The sequence below is a fragment of the Chiloscyllium punctatum genome, chromosome 30 (assembly GCF_047496795.1).
Source record: "Chiloscyllium punctatum isolate Juve2018m chromosome 30, sChiPun1.3, whole genome shotgun sequence".
Lineage (NCBI taxonomy): Eukaryota > Metazoa > Chordata > Chondrichthyes > Orectolobiformes > Hemiscylliidae > Chiloscyllium > Chiloscyllium punctatum.
In genome coordinates, this window is record NC_092768.1 from 45,867,913 (window position 1) to 45,886,146 (window position 18,234).

At 47.2% G+C, this 18,234-nt stretch overlaps 1 protein-coding gene across 1 annotated transcript in view; it reads left to right on the forward strand.

Moving 5' to 3' along the window:
• Positions 1 to 2,253: 2,253 nt before the first annotated feature.
• The window catches only part of LOC140455674 (uncharacterized), a 39,614-nt gene continuing 23,633 nt past the window's right edge, over positions 2,254 to 18,234 (forward strand). The window contains 2 exon segments of the mRNA XM_072550674.1: positions 2,254 to 2,302; positions 4,539 to 5,665. Of these exon segments, the coding sequence (XP_072406775.1) occupies positions 4,986 to 5,665 (680 nt within the window). The 5' untranslated portion in view covers positions 2,254 to 2,302; positions 4,539 to 4,985.

The following is an 18,234-nucleotide window of genomic DNA, read 5'->3' on the forward strand; positions in this document are numbered from 1 at the left end:
TCCCCACAACTCTTTCTCCAGTATACCAATAACATCATTAGTACTGCTTCCCTCTCATATTCGGAATTGGGAAAATATATAATTTTGCTTCCAATTTCCATCCTGCTTTTACCTACACTGGCCCATCTCTGAATCCTTCCCTTCATCGACATCTCTGTTCCCATTTCAAGGGACAGGCTGTCAACCAATATCCATTATAAACCCACTGACTCCCACAATACATTCTCACACCCTGCTTCCTGTAAAGAACTCAGAATTCCAAAGACATGACCCAGGGACACGTCTGATCAATTTCCTGTACTTGGGCTCTCAACCCTTCTCTTCCATCCCACAGCACTGATAGGTTCTCCTCCCAATATCCGCATCTAAAGAAGCTTAATCTACCATTACCGCAACCTCCAGCATGTTATGGGCTAGGCCAGACCATTCAAAACATTCTTCAGCAGGCAGCCCAGACCATAAGGTTGCTATTTGTTTTGGTAGGTGTACAGTGAAAATTACCCGGAGTAAGTTAGCCAGTTGACTACCAGGTTTTAAAACTGACAAAAATGTATTCACAAGATTATGGAATGAAACACAAAGAACAGAATACAGAGTACCCACAGAACTCAGTCTATCCAAACTCAACTTAATTATGCTGTTCTGAAAATATACAACAATCCCAATGAACTAACCACTTAAACAAAGTAAAACTGAAATAGAGGCTTACATGTCGAGATTAGAAGGGCAAAAGGAGAGAGAGAGAGAGAGAGAGAGAGAGGTTTCTAGCCTTCTTCCATATAGCCTCTGCTGTAACCCTCACATCTCAAGTTCTGAACTGCACAGCTAGAGAAATGGCCACAGCTCCTGTCTTTATGCAGGTTACTTCTAAAACATAAAAGCTTTGCCCTAAAATCTTATCTGTTTACTTATAAACAAAAAGGCCTCCCAATACCCTTTTCATCTCTGTACCACTTCAGCTGATTCAGAGCCTGGGCTGTTTTATGACCCCTCTGAAAAAAAACCAAGATTACAGTATCCTTGAGATAAGGAACAGCTTTTTATTAAAAAAAAAGGACCAGCTTTGTGACAAGAGGGATACCTCCATCAGACACACACATCCCCTTCCATCCCTCATTTTGCAGGGGTGATTCTTCCTCCACTCCACATATCTCCAGAAACCCCACAGCACCTTCCCGAACAAGCGCAGAAGATGCAATACCTGCCCGTTTACTTCCTTACTCCTCACTATCCAAGGCTCCAGATACACCTACCAAGTGAAGCAGTGATTTACCTGTACTTCCCTCAAACTAGTCTACATATTCGCTGCTCACAATGTGGTTTCCTTCTACATTGGCACGATCAAATGCAGACTGGACAGCCCTTTGTGGAATACCTACATTCTGCATACAAAAATGACTTAGAGCTTTTCACTTGTCTGCACATTCAATGGCAAACATTTCCACATCAGGACTACTGCAGTACTCAAGCAAAGCGCAGTGCAAGCTGGAGGAACAGCATCTCACTTCCCACTTAGGGATCCTGCAGCATTCAAGACTCAATATCAAGTTCAATAATTTTCGAACCTGAACACCCTCCATATGTCCTCAATCTATTCACACACCACTGGCCCTGTCACAACCAACCCATTTTTACCTGCTTAACAGCTGATCATTCTCCCTGGCATACCATCACCCATCCCTTTATCTGCCTATCGTTCTCTTTTTCTGGGCACCATTTCAGCTTATTCGCTCACTCCTTCCCTCTCCTTTCTCGTCTTCAGCATATATGCCAGATAAAAACAATGACTGCAGATGCTGGAAACCAGAGTCTAGATTAAAGTGGTGCTGGAAAAGCACAGCAGGTCAGACAGCATCCGAGGAGCAGGAAAATCGATGTTTCGGGCAAAAGCCCTTCATCAGGAATCCTGAAGGGCTTGTGCCGGAAACGTCGATTTTCCTGCTCCACGAATATTGCCTGACCTGCTGTGCTTTTCCAGTGCCACTCTGATCTAGACTTCAGCATATGCCGCCTTTTCCAACTAGTATCTGTTCTAAAAAAGGATCACTGGAATCGAAATGTTAACTCTGCTTTCAGAACTCTGCTGCCAGACTTGCTGCGGTTCTCGAGCAACTTCGGTTCTTTTCCTGAAAATCTTGATCAATCTTAAGTAATATGACAAGCAGTGATTGGCACATTGCAATGGCAGGGTCGTAAACCGCTCCTGTCTCTGATTGATCACGACCAATCAGTGTACAAAAGCCGTCTTTCCCTTCCTCTTCCAGAGCTGGTTCATTTCCTATGAAAACCAAGTGAGGAGATGGTGAGTGAAGGAGCAGCTTTTATACAAATTGTATCCCATAATATCAGCACCAATCTTCAGGCAGTCTGACTATCCTGTGGGTAATCAGGGGTGGAAATGTCCCTTATGCTGTGTGAGAAGATCCAGCTGAGAGAGCTGTTTACTCGGTGCTTTGTGCTGAACTGTTTGACTGGAGCTGTGTGTTGGATATTGAGTGTGTTTATTGGAAGCATTTCCCTCTGATTTCCAGGCTGAGTTTTATTGATGGCTCATTCCTGAATATGAGAAGGTGAGGTGTAATTATCTGGGAGGTGCAGTGTCTGAGGATCCTTACCGATTTCCTGTTGTTGAGTTCAGTGTGTGTTTTGGGACTGTGAATGGTCAGTTCTTTCTGTTTTGGGATCTGGATGTTTCCTTTTTTTTTCAAATCCCATTAAAGCCACCCACTGCCCGATCTCTGTAACCTGTTCAGAGATTCTATATAAAGCTTCCCATAACCCAGATGTCCCAAGCAATTTACAGGTGATGAAAAGTACTTTTGAAACATGGTCACTGTTGTAACTTTGGAAACAGCAGCCAGAGTATATACAGTAAACTCTAATTGTTCTTGAACCAAATAAAACAGCCTGGAAAACCAGAGGACTGTTCAGAGTCTTCTCAATTAATATGGATATTGAGTCCACGTAAGCCAGTTTGGACAAGCTTCACAAATTTTGTTCTGTAAAGGACATTAGATGTCATTTATAACAATTGATAGTTTCATACTTACCATTACTGAAGCCAGCTTCATATTTCAGATTGTATTTAAGGAATACAAATTCCATCAGTTGGCCATGCATAGGATATGAATTTATGATCCTAAAATATTAGCCTGGGTGACTGAATTAGTAGTCCAGTGCCTCCATTCCCAGCTTTGCTTACATTAAAGGTGCTCTCAACTCTTACTGTGAGGCAGCCTCCCACTGAAAATACAGATTGTTTGTGGAGGGACATAAGGTTATAATGTTACAGAGAAGACAGAGGGATAGTGTTAACGTCACTGGATTGTAATCCAGAACTCTAAGCTTATGTTCCTTGGATTCGGGTTTGAATCCCACCATAGTGGTGAAATTTGAATTCTTTAAAACCTGCATTTTTGCTGTTCTGGACTATGTGATTCAAGACATAGAGCAATGTGGTGAACTGTCTTTTGAAATAGCCTAGTGAGCCACTCAGTTGTATTAACCGACTGAAGAGTCTAATCAAAGGAATGAAACTAGATGGATCACTTGACCTGCCACCAGAAACAACAAAGATAGGCACAAAACAAAATACAAAGAAATCCGAATGCTAGACATCTGAAACAAAAAGAAAAGTAGCTGGAGAACCTCAAATCTGACAGCATCTGTGGAGAGAAAACAGTTAATGTTTAGCTTCTTCAGAACCGATTATCGCTTAAAAAAGGTGATATATATGCTAAAGATAAGGGTGGGGAGTGGGAAGGAGTAAATGATAGGTGGCGATGGAGCCCAGAGGGAGATGACAGCAGTTGAGAAGATAGAAATAAATAATAGTGATGTGGGGGGGGAAAGAAAGGTTGCTCATGGGGATCAGTGGTTGTTGAAAATGGGTTGTCTCTGGTGAAAGCAGCCCATTTAATGACAAGGCTGGGTGTTTAGTGGTGAAGGAAGGGCATGGAAAGTGTTCAGGCCCTAAAAGTATTAATCTCAATATTGAGTCCTGAAGATTGCAGGTTCCCCAAGCTATTCTTCCAGTTTGCACTGAGATTTGTTGGAGCACTGCAGAAGGCCCAAAACAGAAATGTTGGCCAGAGAACGCAGTGGTGTGGTTGAAGTGGCAGGGAATAGGAAGCCCAGGGTCATTTTTACAGATAGACCATTGATGTGCTGCAAAGTGGTTGCCCAGTCTGCATTTAGCCTCCTCAATGTAGAGGAGGCACATTGTGAGCACATTGTCTAGTGCGGTCTAAGCAAGCGCAATGTATCTAATTTCCTAGGATAACAGTCCACACTGAAGAAATATTTTTCTTAGCTTTCTGCACAATATATAAAGTACTTATTCCTCAAATAATTTTGTAAAAGAAAGCAAGAAATTTCAAAATTCACCAATGATTAACATTTCTCTTGTTATTCTAAATACATACTCTAAGGATAAAATTGTTCTTTACAAGTTCCTTTTACTAAAAATGAGCAGTATGCCCCTTCAGCAAAGGAGAATGAAGAGTTTGAGGAAATTGTTTTATTTTCCTGTTTTACAGAAAGATTGCACCATACTACACCAGAAAATGCAGAAAGGATAGATAGTTTTGACTACCAACCAAGGAACAACTACACAGCTGTGGGAAGACATCTAGTCCCTTCACAGCATTGCTCAATACAGAAAGTTGGGCCGTGAAACCATCATCTGGAAATTGGTCAGGTCAGGGGTGCTTTGACATATCATCAGATCTGAAACTGGTCAGTGGTGTGGAGCCTTCCATCAGAAGCAACCTTTCTGAAGGTTCGGCTGTGGGTGATCGGTCAGGGTGAGGCTGGGAAGAAGTGTGAATGGGCTCCAAGTGTGGTGAGAGCTTCAACCATCATTGACCCTCATGAACTACTGACTCATTCAATCAGAGATTGAGAGGAGGGGCTTCACAGGTTCATCGAATCTCCAAACACTTAAGGTGCATTTGTTGTTTAATTGTTAACACAAAGACAGCTCCATGGAACAAAAGCCTTTCAAATGTGAGGTGTGTGGTAAAGCTTTTGTGGCCTCTTCAAGCCTCCTGAGACATCAGAGGAATCACACAGGAAAGAAACCCTTCAGGTGTGAGATTTGTAAATTGGCTTTTACCCAATCTTCTGATCTGCTGAAGCACCAGAGAATTCATACTGGGGAGAAACCATTCACGTGTAAGGTGTGTGACAAATCATTCTCACGATCTGAGAACCTCCAGACACACCAACGCATCCACACAGGGGAGAAACCATTCACATGTGAGGTATGTGACAAATCATTTTCATCGTCATCCGAACTCCGTGTACACCAACGCATTCACACAGGAGAGAAGCCATTTATGTGCAAGGTGTGCAACAAACCATTCTCACAATCATCGAACCTTCGTGCACACGAACATGTTCACACAGGAAAGAAACCCTTCATGTGCAAGGTATGTGACAAATCATTCTCAGACTTAGCAGGACTCTGCATACACCAACGCATTCACACTGGGGAGAAGCCATTTACATGCGGGCAGTGTGACAAGTCATTTTCACAGTCATCAAATCTCCGCACACACCAGCACATTCACACACAAGAGAAACCGTTCAAGTGTGAGGTTTGCAAGAAATCATTCTCAAGATCATCACACCTCCTACTCCATCAGAGGGTTCACATAGGGGAGTAACCATTCAAATGTGAGGTTTACAACTAAAGTTTAGTAATGTCTTTGCTCCTGGAATGCATGCAGATTTGCATGGGAGAAACTTTTCAGGTGTGAAGTGTGTGACAAGGCTTTCACACAGTATTTATTCAGCTCCATCAAAAGCTAAGAGAAACCCTATCAGTCGTTCAATCTCCTAGAACATCAGGAAACGCACAAAAGGACAATCAGTAGATAAAAAGTTGTATCGATAAACTGTTAGATTTGTGAATTGTCTAGCCAAGTCCTATCCCATCCTGTGCACAATCTCAGTACAGGATGTTCAGTGGGACCGGGACACAGAACAAGAAGCAGCTCTCACTCCCATCAAACAACTAGTAAAGACATCACCAGTGCTGAGGGATTATGATGTAACAATGCAGTCACCCTGCAGTGTGATGTCAGTGAAACAGGACTTGGAGTAACCCCCAGGCAGTGAGGACAACCCGCTGTGTTTGTATTCAGAGTGTTAATACAAACTGAACAACACTGTGCACAGATGGAAAGAGAGCGCGTCTGGCTATTGTCTTTACTTGTGAGCTTTTGGAGAGAGAGAGAGAAAAAAAATGATGGTTGCATCTGAGCACAAGCCAAATCAAAGCATTTTCTCCAATCACTTTTATCTGGTTCACAGTGTTTTCAAAAGATGTTATTTTATTTGCAGAGATATTACTTGGAAGTGAAGTTCAACCAAGGAAGGCAAATGTATGTAACTGACATGCACTCAAATCCTACACACGCTGAAGGAAGTTGATGCTGATACAAATTGTGATATTTTCCAGATTCAACAAGGAACAACAGCATCACATGCTCTAAAAACATATGGTCTCCTCTACAGTAGACAGCCCAAGCACAAACTGGCAGAATGGTTAAGAGAACATCTCTAGTCCATACACAACAACCAACCCCACTTTCCAGTAGCCATCCATTCCAACTCCCCCTCCTACTCCCATTCTCCTGATGACATGTCCATTCTGGGCCTCCATCCTCACCTCAAGGCCACCCGCAAACTGGAGGAAAAACACTTCATCTTAGCACCTTAGCAGCCTTCAACCACACAGCCTCAAATTTGAATTCACCAGTTTCCAACCTCCCTACACTCCACCCCATCCAAAATCCAACCCTCCAATTCAGCACCGCCCCCTTAACCTGAGCTAACCTGTCCATTTTCCTTCCCACTTATCTACTCCACCCATTCCACTGACCAATCACTATCTTCTCCTATCTGCATCCACCTAGCACCATCCCACCTACCTTTGCCCCAGCCCCACCCTACCTTCCCCTATTTATTTTTTCCTCCCTGGTCCTGATGAAGGGTCCTGCCTGAAAGGTCGACTCTCCTCCTCCTCCTCCTCAGATGCTGCCTGACCTGCTGTGCTTTTATCAGCGCCACACTTTATCAACTCTAAAAATCATCAACCTATCAGATATTTAATCTGACAGACAAGAGTCTTGCTCAGGTGAAACCCACTCCACAACAAGGTACAACTCTTTAAAAACATCAAGTTAAACAAGATAAAGAGCTGCTCATGGGTCATGACATTCTAGGCAGCCCATGGATGAAGCTTGGAGTACAGCTCTTCACTACCACTGGAACTGATTATCTTCTCACAGTTGACTACTATTCAGATAATCCGGAGTTAGAGCAGCTGATGAATGTCTGACAGCACACTTCAGATGTCATGACATTTTTGACAGTGTGAGCAGTGACAATGACCTCAGACACTTCATGAGTGATCGAGAAATTCAGCACCACACATTATCTCCACACTACCCCAGTGAAAATTGCCAAAAACATCATTAAGAAATCAGCCAATTCTGGCAACGATATGTAAGAAATAATATTTCTCCACACCAATATTACTAATGTCACTGCATCCAGACTATTGTTCTAAATGCTAAAAAAAAAGAGGTAAAAATAGGAATGAGTTACAAGACCAAAGTGAACCAACAATCAAATTTCACTTTGATAAAGCTGCTGAATCATTTCCAGGGCTAATAGTTGGGAAGCCAGTCAGAATGCAACCATTCAATGCACTTCACAAGAATCAGCTCACTTGGCAACTGGGACCCATGGATAGAAGGTGTCACCTCAGTTTTAATGCAGCACAACTGAAAATTCAGATCCATCATCGGGGAGGTGATGGCCTAGTGGTATTATTGCTGGATCCAGTTAATGTTTGGGGGACCTATGTTCAAATCCCACCACAGCAGATGATGCAATTTGAGTTCAACTTTTTAAAATCTGGAATCAAGAGTCTAAATGATGACCATGAGTCTATTGCCAATTGTTGGGAAAATCCATCTGGTTCACTAATGTCCTTTAGGGAAGGAAACTGCCATCCTTACCTGGTCTGGCCTACATGTGACTCCAGACTCACAGCAATATGGTTGACTCCTAACTGTCCTTCAGATTAGAGATGGATAACAAATGCTGTCTAGCCAGTGATGTCCACATCATGTGAATGAATATTAAAAAATGCTGTCATCTCTGTGCATTGGAGAATGCAGACAAGAAGCTTGCTCAGGTGAAACCAACGAGACAAGGTGCAACTCTTCAAAAACATCAAGTTAAACAAAATAAAGAGCTGCTCATGAATTGTGACATTCCATGGATGAAGCTTGGAGTACAGCTCTTCACTCTCACTGGAACTGATTATCCTGTCACAGTTAACTATTATTCATAACAAATAGCTAATGAAACAGTGCAATGACTGAGCATGAAACTGAATGGTCATCATGGAGGTCAACTGTCACCCAGCAAATCAGCAGCGACTGTTACACAGCAACATTCTCAAGAGAATCACCAGCAGATGCCAGATGAACAGTCAACTTCTAAGCACTCCATAAGATTTACAAGAACAAGGATTTCTTTTTTATTAATGCAGGATGATTTTTTTAATGGAATTTGTATGTGAATACTTACAAGCAAGTGCATGCACTTCTTATTAAATGAACAGAAGAATGTTTGAATAAATATCATTTTATGCTCTTGATTTGATTTATTGTAGTCACATGTACTTAACTTTTCACTGCACTTTTGTTTTGCGAGCAGTACAGGCAGATCTCAGCAAACAAGGAGATACAGATCATAGGGTGCTTAGACAGAGCCAGGCATACAATGTTACAAATGCACAGGAAGTGCACAAAAGCAAGGTCAACATTAGATTTGAAATTAGAAAGGTCAATTCTGCAGTCTAATAACAGCAGGGAAAAGGCTGCTCTTTTACCTGTTGATGTATGTGCATTCAAGCTTCTGTATCTTCTACCTGCCAGAAGAGGTTAGAAGAGAGTATTGCTGGAGTGGGAGGGGTCTATGATGATGTTGGCAGCCTCTCCATGGCAATGAGAAGAGTAGGTGGAGTCCATGGTTGACTTCCATGATGGTCTGGGTTATGCACACAACTTTCTGTAATTTCTTACAGTCCTGGGCAGAGCAGCTGCTGTACAAGCTGTTATGTGCCCAGATAGAATGCTTTCTATGGTGCATCTGTAAAAGTTGGTGAGGGTCCTTATGGACATTCTGAATTTCCTAAGCCTCCTGAGGAAGAAGAGGCATTGTGCATTTTTGACTGTCACACCTGTGAGGGAAGTCCAGGACAGATTGTTGGTTATTGTCACTCCTAGAGACTTGAAGCCCTTGAACCTCTCCAGATCTGCTCTGTGATGTAGATAGGGGCATGTCCTCCTCCTTTCTTCCTGAATTCAATTATCAGTTCTTTTGTTTTGCTGATATTGAGAGAGATTGTTATGAATAGAATAGAATCCCTTGAGTGTGGAAGCAGGCCATTCAGCCCATCGAGCCCACACTGCCCCCTTGAAGGGCAGCACATCCAATTCCTGTAACCCTGCATTTCCCATGGCTAACCTACCTGCCTGCACATCCCTAGACACTATGACAATTTTGCATGGCCAGTTCACCTAAACTGTACATATTTTGACTGTGAGGCAGCAGTGCTAACCACTGGGCCACTGTGCCACCCTTTGTTCCATCTATGGGTAGTCTCAAACCATCGGCCTTTTGGTTAACAACTGACTGCGCTGACCAATTGTGCTACAGAGACTGGCACCATGACTCCAAGCAATCTTACCTTCTTTCCCATATTAATGAGTTTGAGGTAATTATACATAGATAAAGGTTTGAGCGTAGTAGCCATCTTACACAACACATGGAACACTATTTAACGTTGGTCAGGTTGGCCAAACTATTTCTGGAGTAACATGACTTTCCTGAAACTTGGGAAACTGACCGGGGAAATGGAGGTGACTTTGAGCAGCAGATCAGGTGGGGATTTAAACTTGTCACTGTCCTATTTGAATAAAACCTCACTTATTGCAGCTGCTATCTCAATTCCCCTGGTAAATGTTTGACAGATTTCTAGTGTGGGAATAGCATACTTCCTCCTTGGAGGCTTTCAAACTGACAACATCAGTGTGGGATGTGTATCCTTAGATGTGTGTGACAGCAGATCAGAAGAGAAAGACCCACAGTATCCAAGGTGGTGGTGAAATGCAGTGTTGGGATCAGCACATGCCCAGGATAGAAGGGTTTTCATGGACAAAATTAGCTCAGAGAGAGCACAAGGAGAGAAACTGGAGAAGCTTTTGAGTTCAGGGCTGAAACAGGGAGCACTCATGAAAGTTTGTCCAGGGTGGAGGGGCACCTCTCAATACCACAATCTCTTGATGCAGTACTAGTTATAAAAGGAATTTAAATAATTTTAGATTAGTTCAGTTTGTTTGAGCTTGCCTAACTTAAAATCTTGAATTCATCCATGTAATGCACATCGTTCAAATGCTTCAAGTTCAACCAAACGATACAACCAGGCAAGATGGTGAATTAAAGAATAATATCAGTTTTTATTAAGTATGATCAAATAAGTTTGCACATTCTCCCCATGTCTGCGTGGGTTTCCTCCGGGTGCTCCGGTTTCCTCCCACAGTCCAAAGATGTGCAGGTCAGGTGAATTGGTCATGCTAAATTGCCCGTAGTGTTAGGTGCATCAGTCAGGGAAATGGGTCTGGGTGGGTTACTCTTCAGAGGGTCGGTGTGGACTGGTTGGGCCGAAGGGCCTGTTTCCACTCTGTAGGGAACCTAACCTAATCTAACCTAAATAAGAGATTCATTTAACAAAGAACTATTTAAGAAACAAACCAATGACACAAAAGTTACACATCAGAAACACAAGGCCAACTTTTAGAAGTTGTGTATTAGACTTCACAGTCAAAGTGTGGTGCTGGAAAAGTACAGTCGGTCAGGCAGCATCCTGATGATGACACAAAAATTATTGGTGGCGTTGAGGATGGTCTCAGGCTACTCTGATATTGATCAGCTGGTAAAATGGGCAGAGCAATGGCAAATGGAATTTAATCCTGATAGGTGTGGGATAATGCCTTTTAGAAGGTCTTACAAGGGAAGGGTATACACAACGAAGGTCTTACAAGGGAAGGGTATACACAATGAAGGTCTTACAAGGGAAGGGTATACACAACGAATGGTCGATTCTTATGGAATTCTGAGGAACAAAGGGGCCTTGGTGTACAAATCCATAGATCCTTAAAGGTATTAGCACAGGTTGACAAGGTGAAGAAGGCAGCATATAGGATACTTGCCTTCATTGGCCAGGATGTAGAATATAGGAGCAAGGAAATAGTGATCCAGCTTTATAAAACATTGGTTAGGCCACAGATTGAATACTGTGTACATTGCTGGTCACCACACTATTGGAAAGATATGATTACACTGGATGGGATGCAGAGGAGATTCACCAGAATGTTGCGTGGGATGGAAAGTCTCAGTCATAAGGATAGGCTGGGTTTGTTTTTCCTGCAGCAGAGGAGACTTAAAAGGGTATCTGATTGAGGTATACAAAATTATGAGAGGCAGAGAGAGGGTAGATCATGAGAGCCTTTTTCCAGTGGCAGATGTGTCTAAAACCACAGGGCACAGTTTTAAGGTGAGAATTGAGTGGTTTAGAAGGGATCTGATCAAACATTTTCTCACCAGAGATTGCTAGAAATCTGAAACAGGTTACCTGAGAGGTTGATGGAGGAAGGTATTCTTGCAATACTTAAGAAGCATCTCAACAAAATGCTAGGACACAGAGGGCTTATTGGAGATGTACAGGTACATGGGAGTAATGTAGTTTAGTATTTGTTGGTTAGGAAAGACATGGTGGACTGAAGCGCTTGGTCACCTCTGTGCTGTGTGACTATACAACTTCAAATTGGATTAAAAACTCAGCTCCTGGACATGAAACCTCTTCCTTCCAAGAGCCAAAACAACAAGTCTTCATGCCAACAAAAGTCCCTGCTTGATTCAGAAAACTGCTCAAATTTAACTAACATTCCTGACCTCAAGTTTTCACATTCACAGAAATCCCCGATTAACCCTAATGAAACTAATACATTTCAACTCATCCGAGTTCAACGTGGAGAAGGACCACAATTCATCTGCCCCCTGGCTACTCAAAAGCATAGCACTCAGAATACTGATTTTATATTTTCTAATCAACCTAGACAGAGATGTTATTACAGACGTTTGGAGCAGATGGGACTTGAACCTGGGCCTCTTGGCTCAATCAGGGGTACTGTGATTGGATATTAACAGAATCCTCCGAACCTTCATATTCCTTTTGCATTAATGCCTCTTAATTAAAAGTTGTTCGAATTCAACTTCCGAACAATGTAATAGTTGTCAACTTAATTGGTCTTTCCTGCTTACATAAAGTGCCAACTTCTTTTGAACAACCTGTTCAGACTTGCTATGGTATCATTGTGAAACTTTAACCCAGGTCTTCTGGCCCAGAGATAAGGTCACTACCACTGCACAACAACTCTCAACCAGTGGGTTGTTTACAACTTGCTGATTTTGACTTCAAATTATAGCCCTGACTTATTGCCTGTAGCTTTAAGACCAGATGACAGTTTTAACAGTCTCTGATTTTTTTCTTTTCCATTCTCCAAAAATATTTTTTTTAAATTTAGCAACAATTATTCTTCAATTACAGTATAATTGAGGTTCTTCTAATATCACTGCTGGCTGTTACTCATAATTTAGTTGGTCAGTGTCACGGGATTGTTAAGTACATTAGAATCAAGATAGATTATTTCACAAAATGGAATTCTGACTTTGATTTATTGCTGTCATGTATACCGTGATACAGTGAAAATTGTTGTCTTATATGCTTTACCGTCAGATCATACTTAAAAATGCATCAATGTACAGAACAGAGTGCAGATTACAGCTACCAAGAAACTGCAGAGAGAGAGAGAGAGAGATCAATGTTAAATTTAACATATCTGATAACAGCTGGGAAGAAGCTGTTCTTGAATCTGTTCATATACATATTCTAACTCAACCTTCTACCCGATGGAAGAGGGTCAAAGAGAGTACAATTGGGGTAGGAGGAGTCTTTGATTACTTTGGTTGCTTTCCTGATATAATGGGAAGTACAGATGAAGTCAATGCATGGGAGCTGGTTTGCATGATGGCCTGGGCTGTGTTCACAACTCTAATTTCTTGCAGTCTTGGGAAGAGCAGTTGCCATACAATGCTGTGATGCATCCAGATAGGAGGCTTTCTACGGTGTATCCATACAAGTTTGCAAGAACATTTTTTTAAAGAAATGCTACGTAACTAAATCTTAAACCCTGAATTAGTTACACTGAATGAACCATGCTGTCGGTGCAGCCCTCCCTCAGAGACCCGCACTGTTTTTGCAGCCCTCCCTCAGTGACCCGCACTGTCGGCGCAGCCCTCCCTCAGTGACCCGCACTGTTTTTGCAGCCCTCCCTCAGTGACCCGCACTGTCGGCGCAGCCCTCCCTCAGTGACCCGCACTGTCGGCGCAGCCCGCCCTCAGTGACCCGCACTGTCGGCGCAGCCCGCCCTCAGTGACCCGCACTGTCGGCGCAGCCCTCCCTCAGTGTCCCGCACTGTTTTGGCAGCCCTCCCTCAGTGACCCGCACTGTCGGCGCAGCCCGCCCTCAGTGACCCGCACTGTCGGCGCAGCCCTCCCTCAGTGACCCGCACTGTGGGCGCATCCCTCCCTCAGTGACCCGCACTGTCGGCGCAGCCCTCCCTCAGTGACCCGCACTGTCGGCGCAGCCCTCCCTCAGTGACCCGCACTGTCGGCGCATCCCTCCCTCAGTGACCCGCACTGTCGGCGCAGCCCTCCCTCAGTGACCCGCACTGTTTTTGCAGCCCTCCCTCAGTGACCCGCACTGTCGGCGCAGCCCGCCCTCAGTGACCCGCACTGTCGGCGCAGCCCGCCCTCAGTGACCCGCACTGTCGGCGCAGCCCGCCCTCAGTGACCCGCACTGTCGGCGCAGCCCTCCCTCAGTGACCCGCACTGTTTTTGCAGCCCTCCCTCAGTGACCCGCACTGTCGACGCAGCCTGCCCTCCCTCAGTGACCCGCACTGTCGGCGCAGCCCTCCCTCAGTGACCCGCACTGTCGGCGCAGCCCTCCCTCAGTGACCCGCACTGTCGGCGCATCCCTCCCTCAGTGACCCGCACTGTCGGCGCAGCCCTCCCTCAGTGACCCGCACTGTCGGCGCAGCCCTCCCTCAGTGACCCGCACTGTTTTTGCAGCCCTCCCTCAGTGACCCGCACTGTCGGCGCAGCCCTCCCTCAGTGACCCGCACTGTCGGCGCAGCCCGCCCTCAGTGACCCGCACTGTCGGCGGAGCCCGCCCTCAGTGACCCGCACTGTCGGCGCAGCCCGCCCTCAGTGACCCGCACTGTCGGCGCAGCCCGCCCTCAGTGACCCGCACTGTTTTTGCAGCCCTCCCTCAGTGACCCGCACTGTCGGCGCAGCCCACCATCAGTGACCCGCACTGTCGACGCAGCCTGCCCTCCCTCAGTGACCCGCACTGTCGGCGCAGCCCTCCCTCAGTGAGTGACCCGCACTGTCGGCGCAGCCCTCCCTCAGTGACCCGCACTGTCGACGCAGCCTGCCCTCCCTCAGTGACCCGCACTGTCGGCGCAGCCCTCCCTCAGTGACCCGCACTGTCGGCGCAGCCCTCCCTCAGTGACCCGCACTGTCGGCGCAGCCCTCCCTCAGTGACCCGCACTGTCGGCGCAGCCTGCCCTCAGTGACCCGCACTGTCGGCGCAGCCCACCATCAGTGACCCGCACTGTCGGCGCAGCCCTACCTCAGTGACCCGCACTGTCGGCACAGCCCACCCTCAGTGACCCGCACTGTCGACGCAGCCCGCCCTCAGTGACCCGCACTGTTTTTGCAGCCCTCCCTCAGTGACCCGCACTGTCGGCGCAGCCCACCATCAGTGACCCGCACTGTCGACGCAGCCTGCCCTCCCTCAGTGACCCGCACTGTCGGCGCAGCCCTCCCTCAGTGAGTGACCCGCACTGTCGGCGCAGCCCTCCCTCAGTGACCCGCACTGTCGACGCAGCCTGCCCTCCCTCAGTGACCCGCACTGTCGGCGCAGCCCTCCCTCAGTGACCCGCACTGTCGGCGCAGCCCTCCCTCAGTGACCCGCACTGTCGGCGCAGCCCTCCCTCAGTGACCCGCACTGTCGGCGCAGCCTGCCCTCAGTGACCCGCACTGTCGGCGCAGCCCACCATCAGTGACCCGCACTGTCGGCGCAGCCCTACCTCAGTGACCCGCACTGTCGGCACAGCCCACCCTCAGTGACCCGCACTGTCGACGCAGCCCGCCCTCCCTCAGTGACCCACACTGTCGGCGCAGCCCACCCTCAGTGACCCGCACTGTCGGCGCAGCCCTCCTTCAGTGACCCACACTGTCTGCGCAGCCCTCCCTCAGTGACCCGCACTGTCGGCGCAGCCCGCCCTCAGTGATCCCCGCTGTTGGTGCAGCCCACCCTCAGTGACCCGCACTGTCGGCGCAGCCCACCCTCCCTCAGTGACCCACACTGTCGGCGCAGCCCACCCTCAGTGACCCGCACTGTCGGCGCAGCCCGCCCTCAGTGACCCGCACTGTTTTTGCAGCCCTCCCTCAGTGACCCGCACTGTCGGCGCAGCCCTCCCTCAGTGACCCGCACTGTCGGCGCAGCCCGCCCTCAGTGACCCGCACTGTCGGCGCAGCCCGCCCTCAGTGACCCGCACTGTCGGCGCAGCCCGCCCTCAGTGACCCGCACTGTCGGTGCAGCCCGCCCTCAGTGACCCGCACTGTCGGCGCAGCCCTCCCTCAGTGACCCGCACTGTCGGCGCAGCCCACCATCAGTGACCCGCACTGTCGGCGCAGCCCACCATCAGTGACCCGCACTGTTTTTGCAGCCCTCCCTCAGTGACCCGCACTGTCGGCGCAGTCCTCCCTCAGTGACCCGCACTGTTTTTGCAGCCCTCCCTCAGTGACCCGCACTGTCGGCGCAGCCCGCACTCAGTGACCCGCACTGTCGGCGCAGCCCGCCCTCAGTGACCCGCACTGTTTTTGCAGCCCTCCCTCAGTGACCCGCACTGTCGGCGCAGCCCTCCCTCAGTGACCCGCACTGTCGGCGCAGCCCTCCCTCAGTGACCCGCACTGTCGGTGCAGCCCACCATCAGTGACCCGCACTGTCGGCGCAGCCCTCCCTCAGTGACCCGCACTGTCGGCGCAGCCCGCCCTCAGTGACCCGCACTGTCGGCGCAGCCCGCCCTCAGTGACCCGCACTGTCGGCGCAGCCCGCCCTCAGTGACCCGCACTGTCGGCGCAGCCCGCCCTCAGTGACCCGCACTGTTTTTGCAGCCCTCCCTGACCCAACAACCCACCCTCCCTTTCTTGCACCCTCCTCTGCCACAGCAGAAATTACAAAACCTGCACCCACACCTCCTCCCTCACCTCTGTCCAAGGCCCTAAAGGATACTTCCACATCCATCAAAGTTTTACCTGTACATCCACCAATATCATTTATTGTATCCGTTGCTCCCGATGCGGTCTCCTCTACATTGGGGAGACTGGGTGCCTCCTAGCAGAGCACTTTAGGGAACATCTCCGGGACACCCGCACCAATCAACCACACCGCCCCGTGGCCCAACATTTCAACTCCCCCTCCAACTCTGCCAAGGACATGCAGGTCCTGGACCTCCTCCACCGCCGCTCCCTCACTACCTGATGCCTGGAGGAAGAACACCTCATCTTCCGCTTCGGAACACTCCAACCCCATGGCATCAATGTGGATTTCACCAGTTTCCTCATTTCCCCTCCCCCAACCTTACCGCAGTTCCAACCTTCCAGCTCAGCACCGCCCTCATGACCTGTTCTACCTGCCTATCTTCCTTTCCTCCTATCCACTCCACCCTCCTCTCTGACCTATCACCTCCATCCCCACCCCCACTCACCTATTGTACTCTATGCTACTTTCTCCCCACCCCCACCCTCCTCTCATTTATCTCTGCACTCTGAAGGCACCTGGCTTCTATTCCTGATGAAGGGCTTTTGCCCGAAACGTTGATTTTCCTGCTCCTCGGATGCTGCCTGACTTGCTGTGCTTTTCCAGCACCACTCTAATCTAGACTCTGGTTTCCAGCATCTGCAGTCTTTGTTTTTACCTATACAAACAAGGAACAAGAGTCATTCATTTGAGCCTGCAAGCCTGTTCCTTGATTCAGAGAGTCACATCTGATTTAATTTTAACCTCAACTACACATCCCTGCATATCCCCGATAATCGTTCATCCCCTTGATAATCAAGAATTATCTTATCTCTGGCTTAAAAGATCAAAAGACCTTATTAAAAGATTCTGCATCAACTGCCTCTTGAAGAATCCCAAAGACTCTCAACCCTCAGAAAAACAAAGTTTCCTTGTGTCCATTTTAGTTGGATAACCCCTTAAGTTTTAAACTGTGACCGTTAGTTCTAGATTCTCCCACAGAAGAGGCATCCTTTCAACATCCATCCAGTCATGTGTCCTCAGGATCTTACACTACTCCTATGTGCCTCAACTTAATTGAACCATTTAAGTACCTCCGACTCTTCTAAACTCCAGAAGATGCAGGCCTGGCCTGTCTAGCTTTTCCTCATAAGGTAAACTGCTCATTCCAGACAATAATCTCGTAAACCTTCCCTGAAATGCTTGCATAAGCAGTGAACAGTAGTGTGCAAAGTACTCCAGATGTGGTTTCCCCAATGCCCCATGTGAAGCATAACCTCCCTACTCTTGCATTTAACTGCCCTCACAATAGAACATAACAAACAGGATATTCTGTACATATTGATGTCTTCATTTGGTGATGCTTGCTGATCAGGCCAAAGGTTAACTTGACCTTCTTGAAACAATTGGCCTGATGGTGGGAGAGGTTTGGGACAGACCCTGCTGAGACAGACAGTGCCTTGGAATGTCAGCTCCCCCTGTGTGACAGACACAGACAGCTCTCAATGCTATGGACGCAGGTGACCCAGCTCCAATCCATATCATTGATTTCTTAACTGTGAAGGTCTGATAGTCGTTCAAAAGATAAAAGGAGTGGGTGAAAGCCTTGCAAAAATATCGGACCTATTAGAGATCCTCCCCTTTTTAATCCTGTGATGTTCTGGGAGACATCACAGTATATTTATTGCAAACCTCATAGTTGAAGGATCAATCTCCTTTGT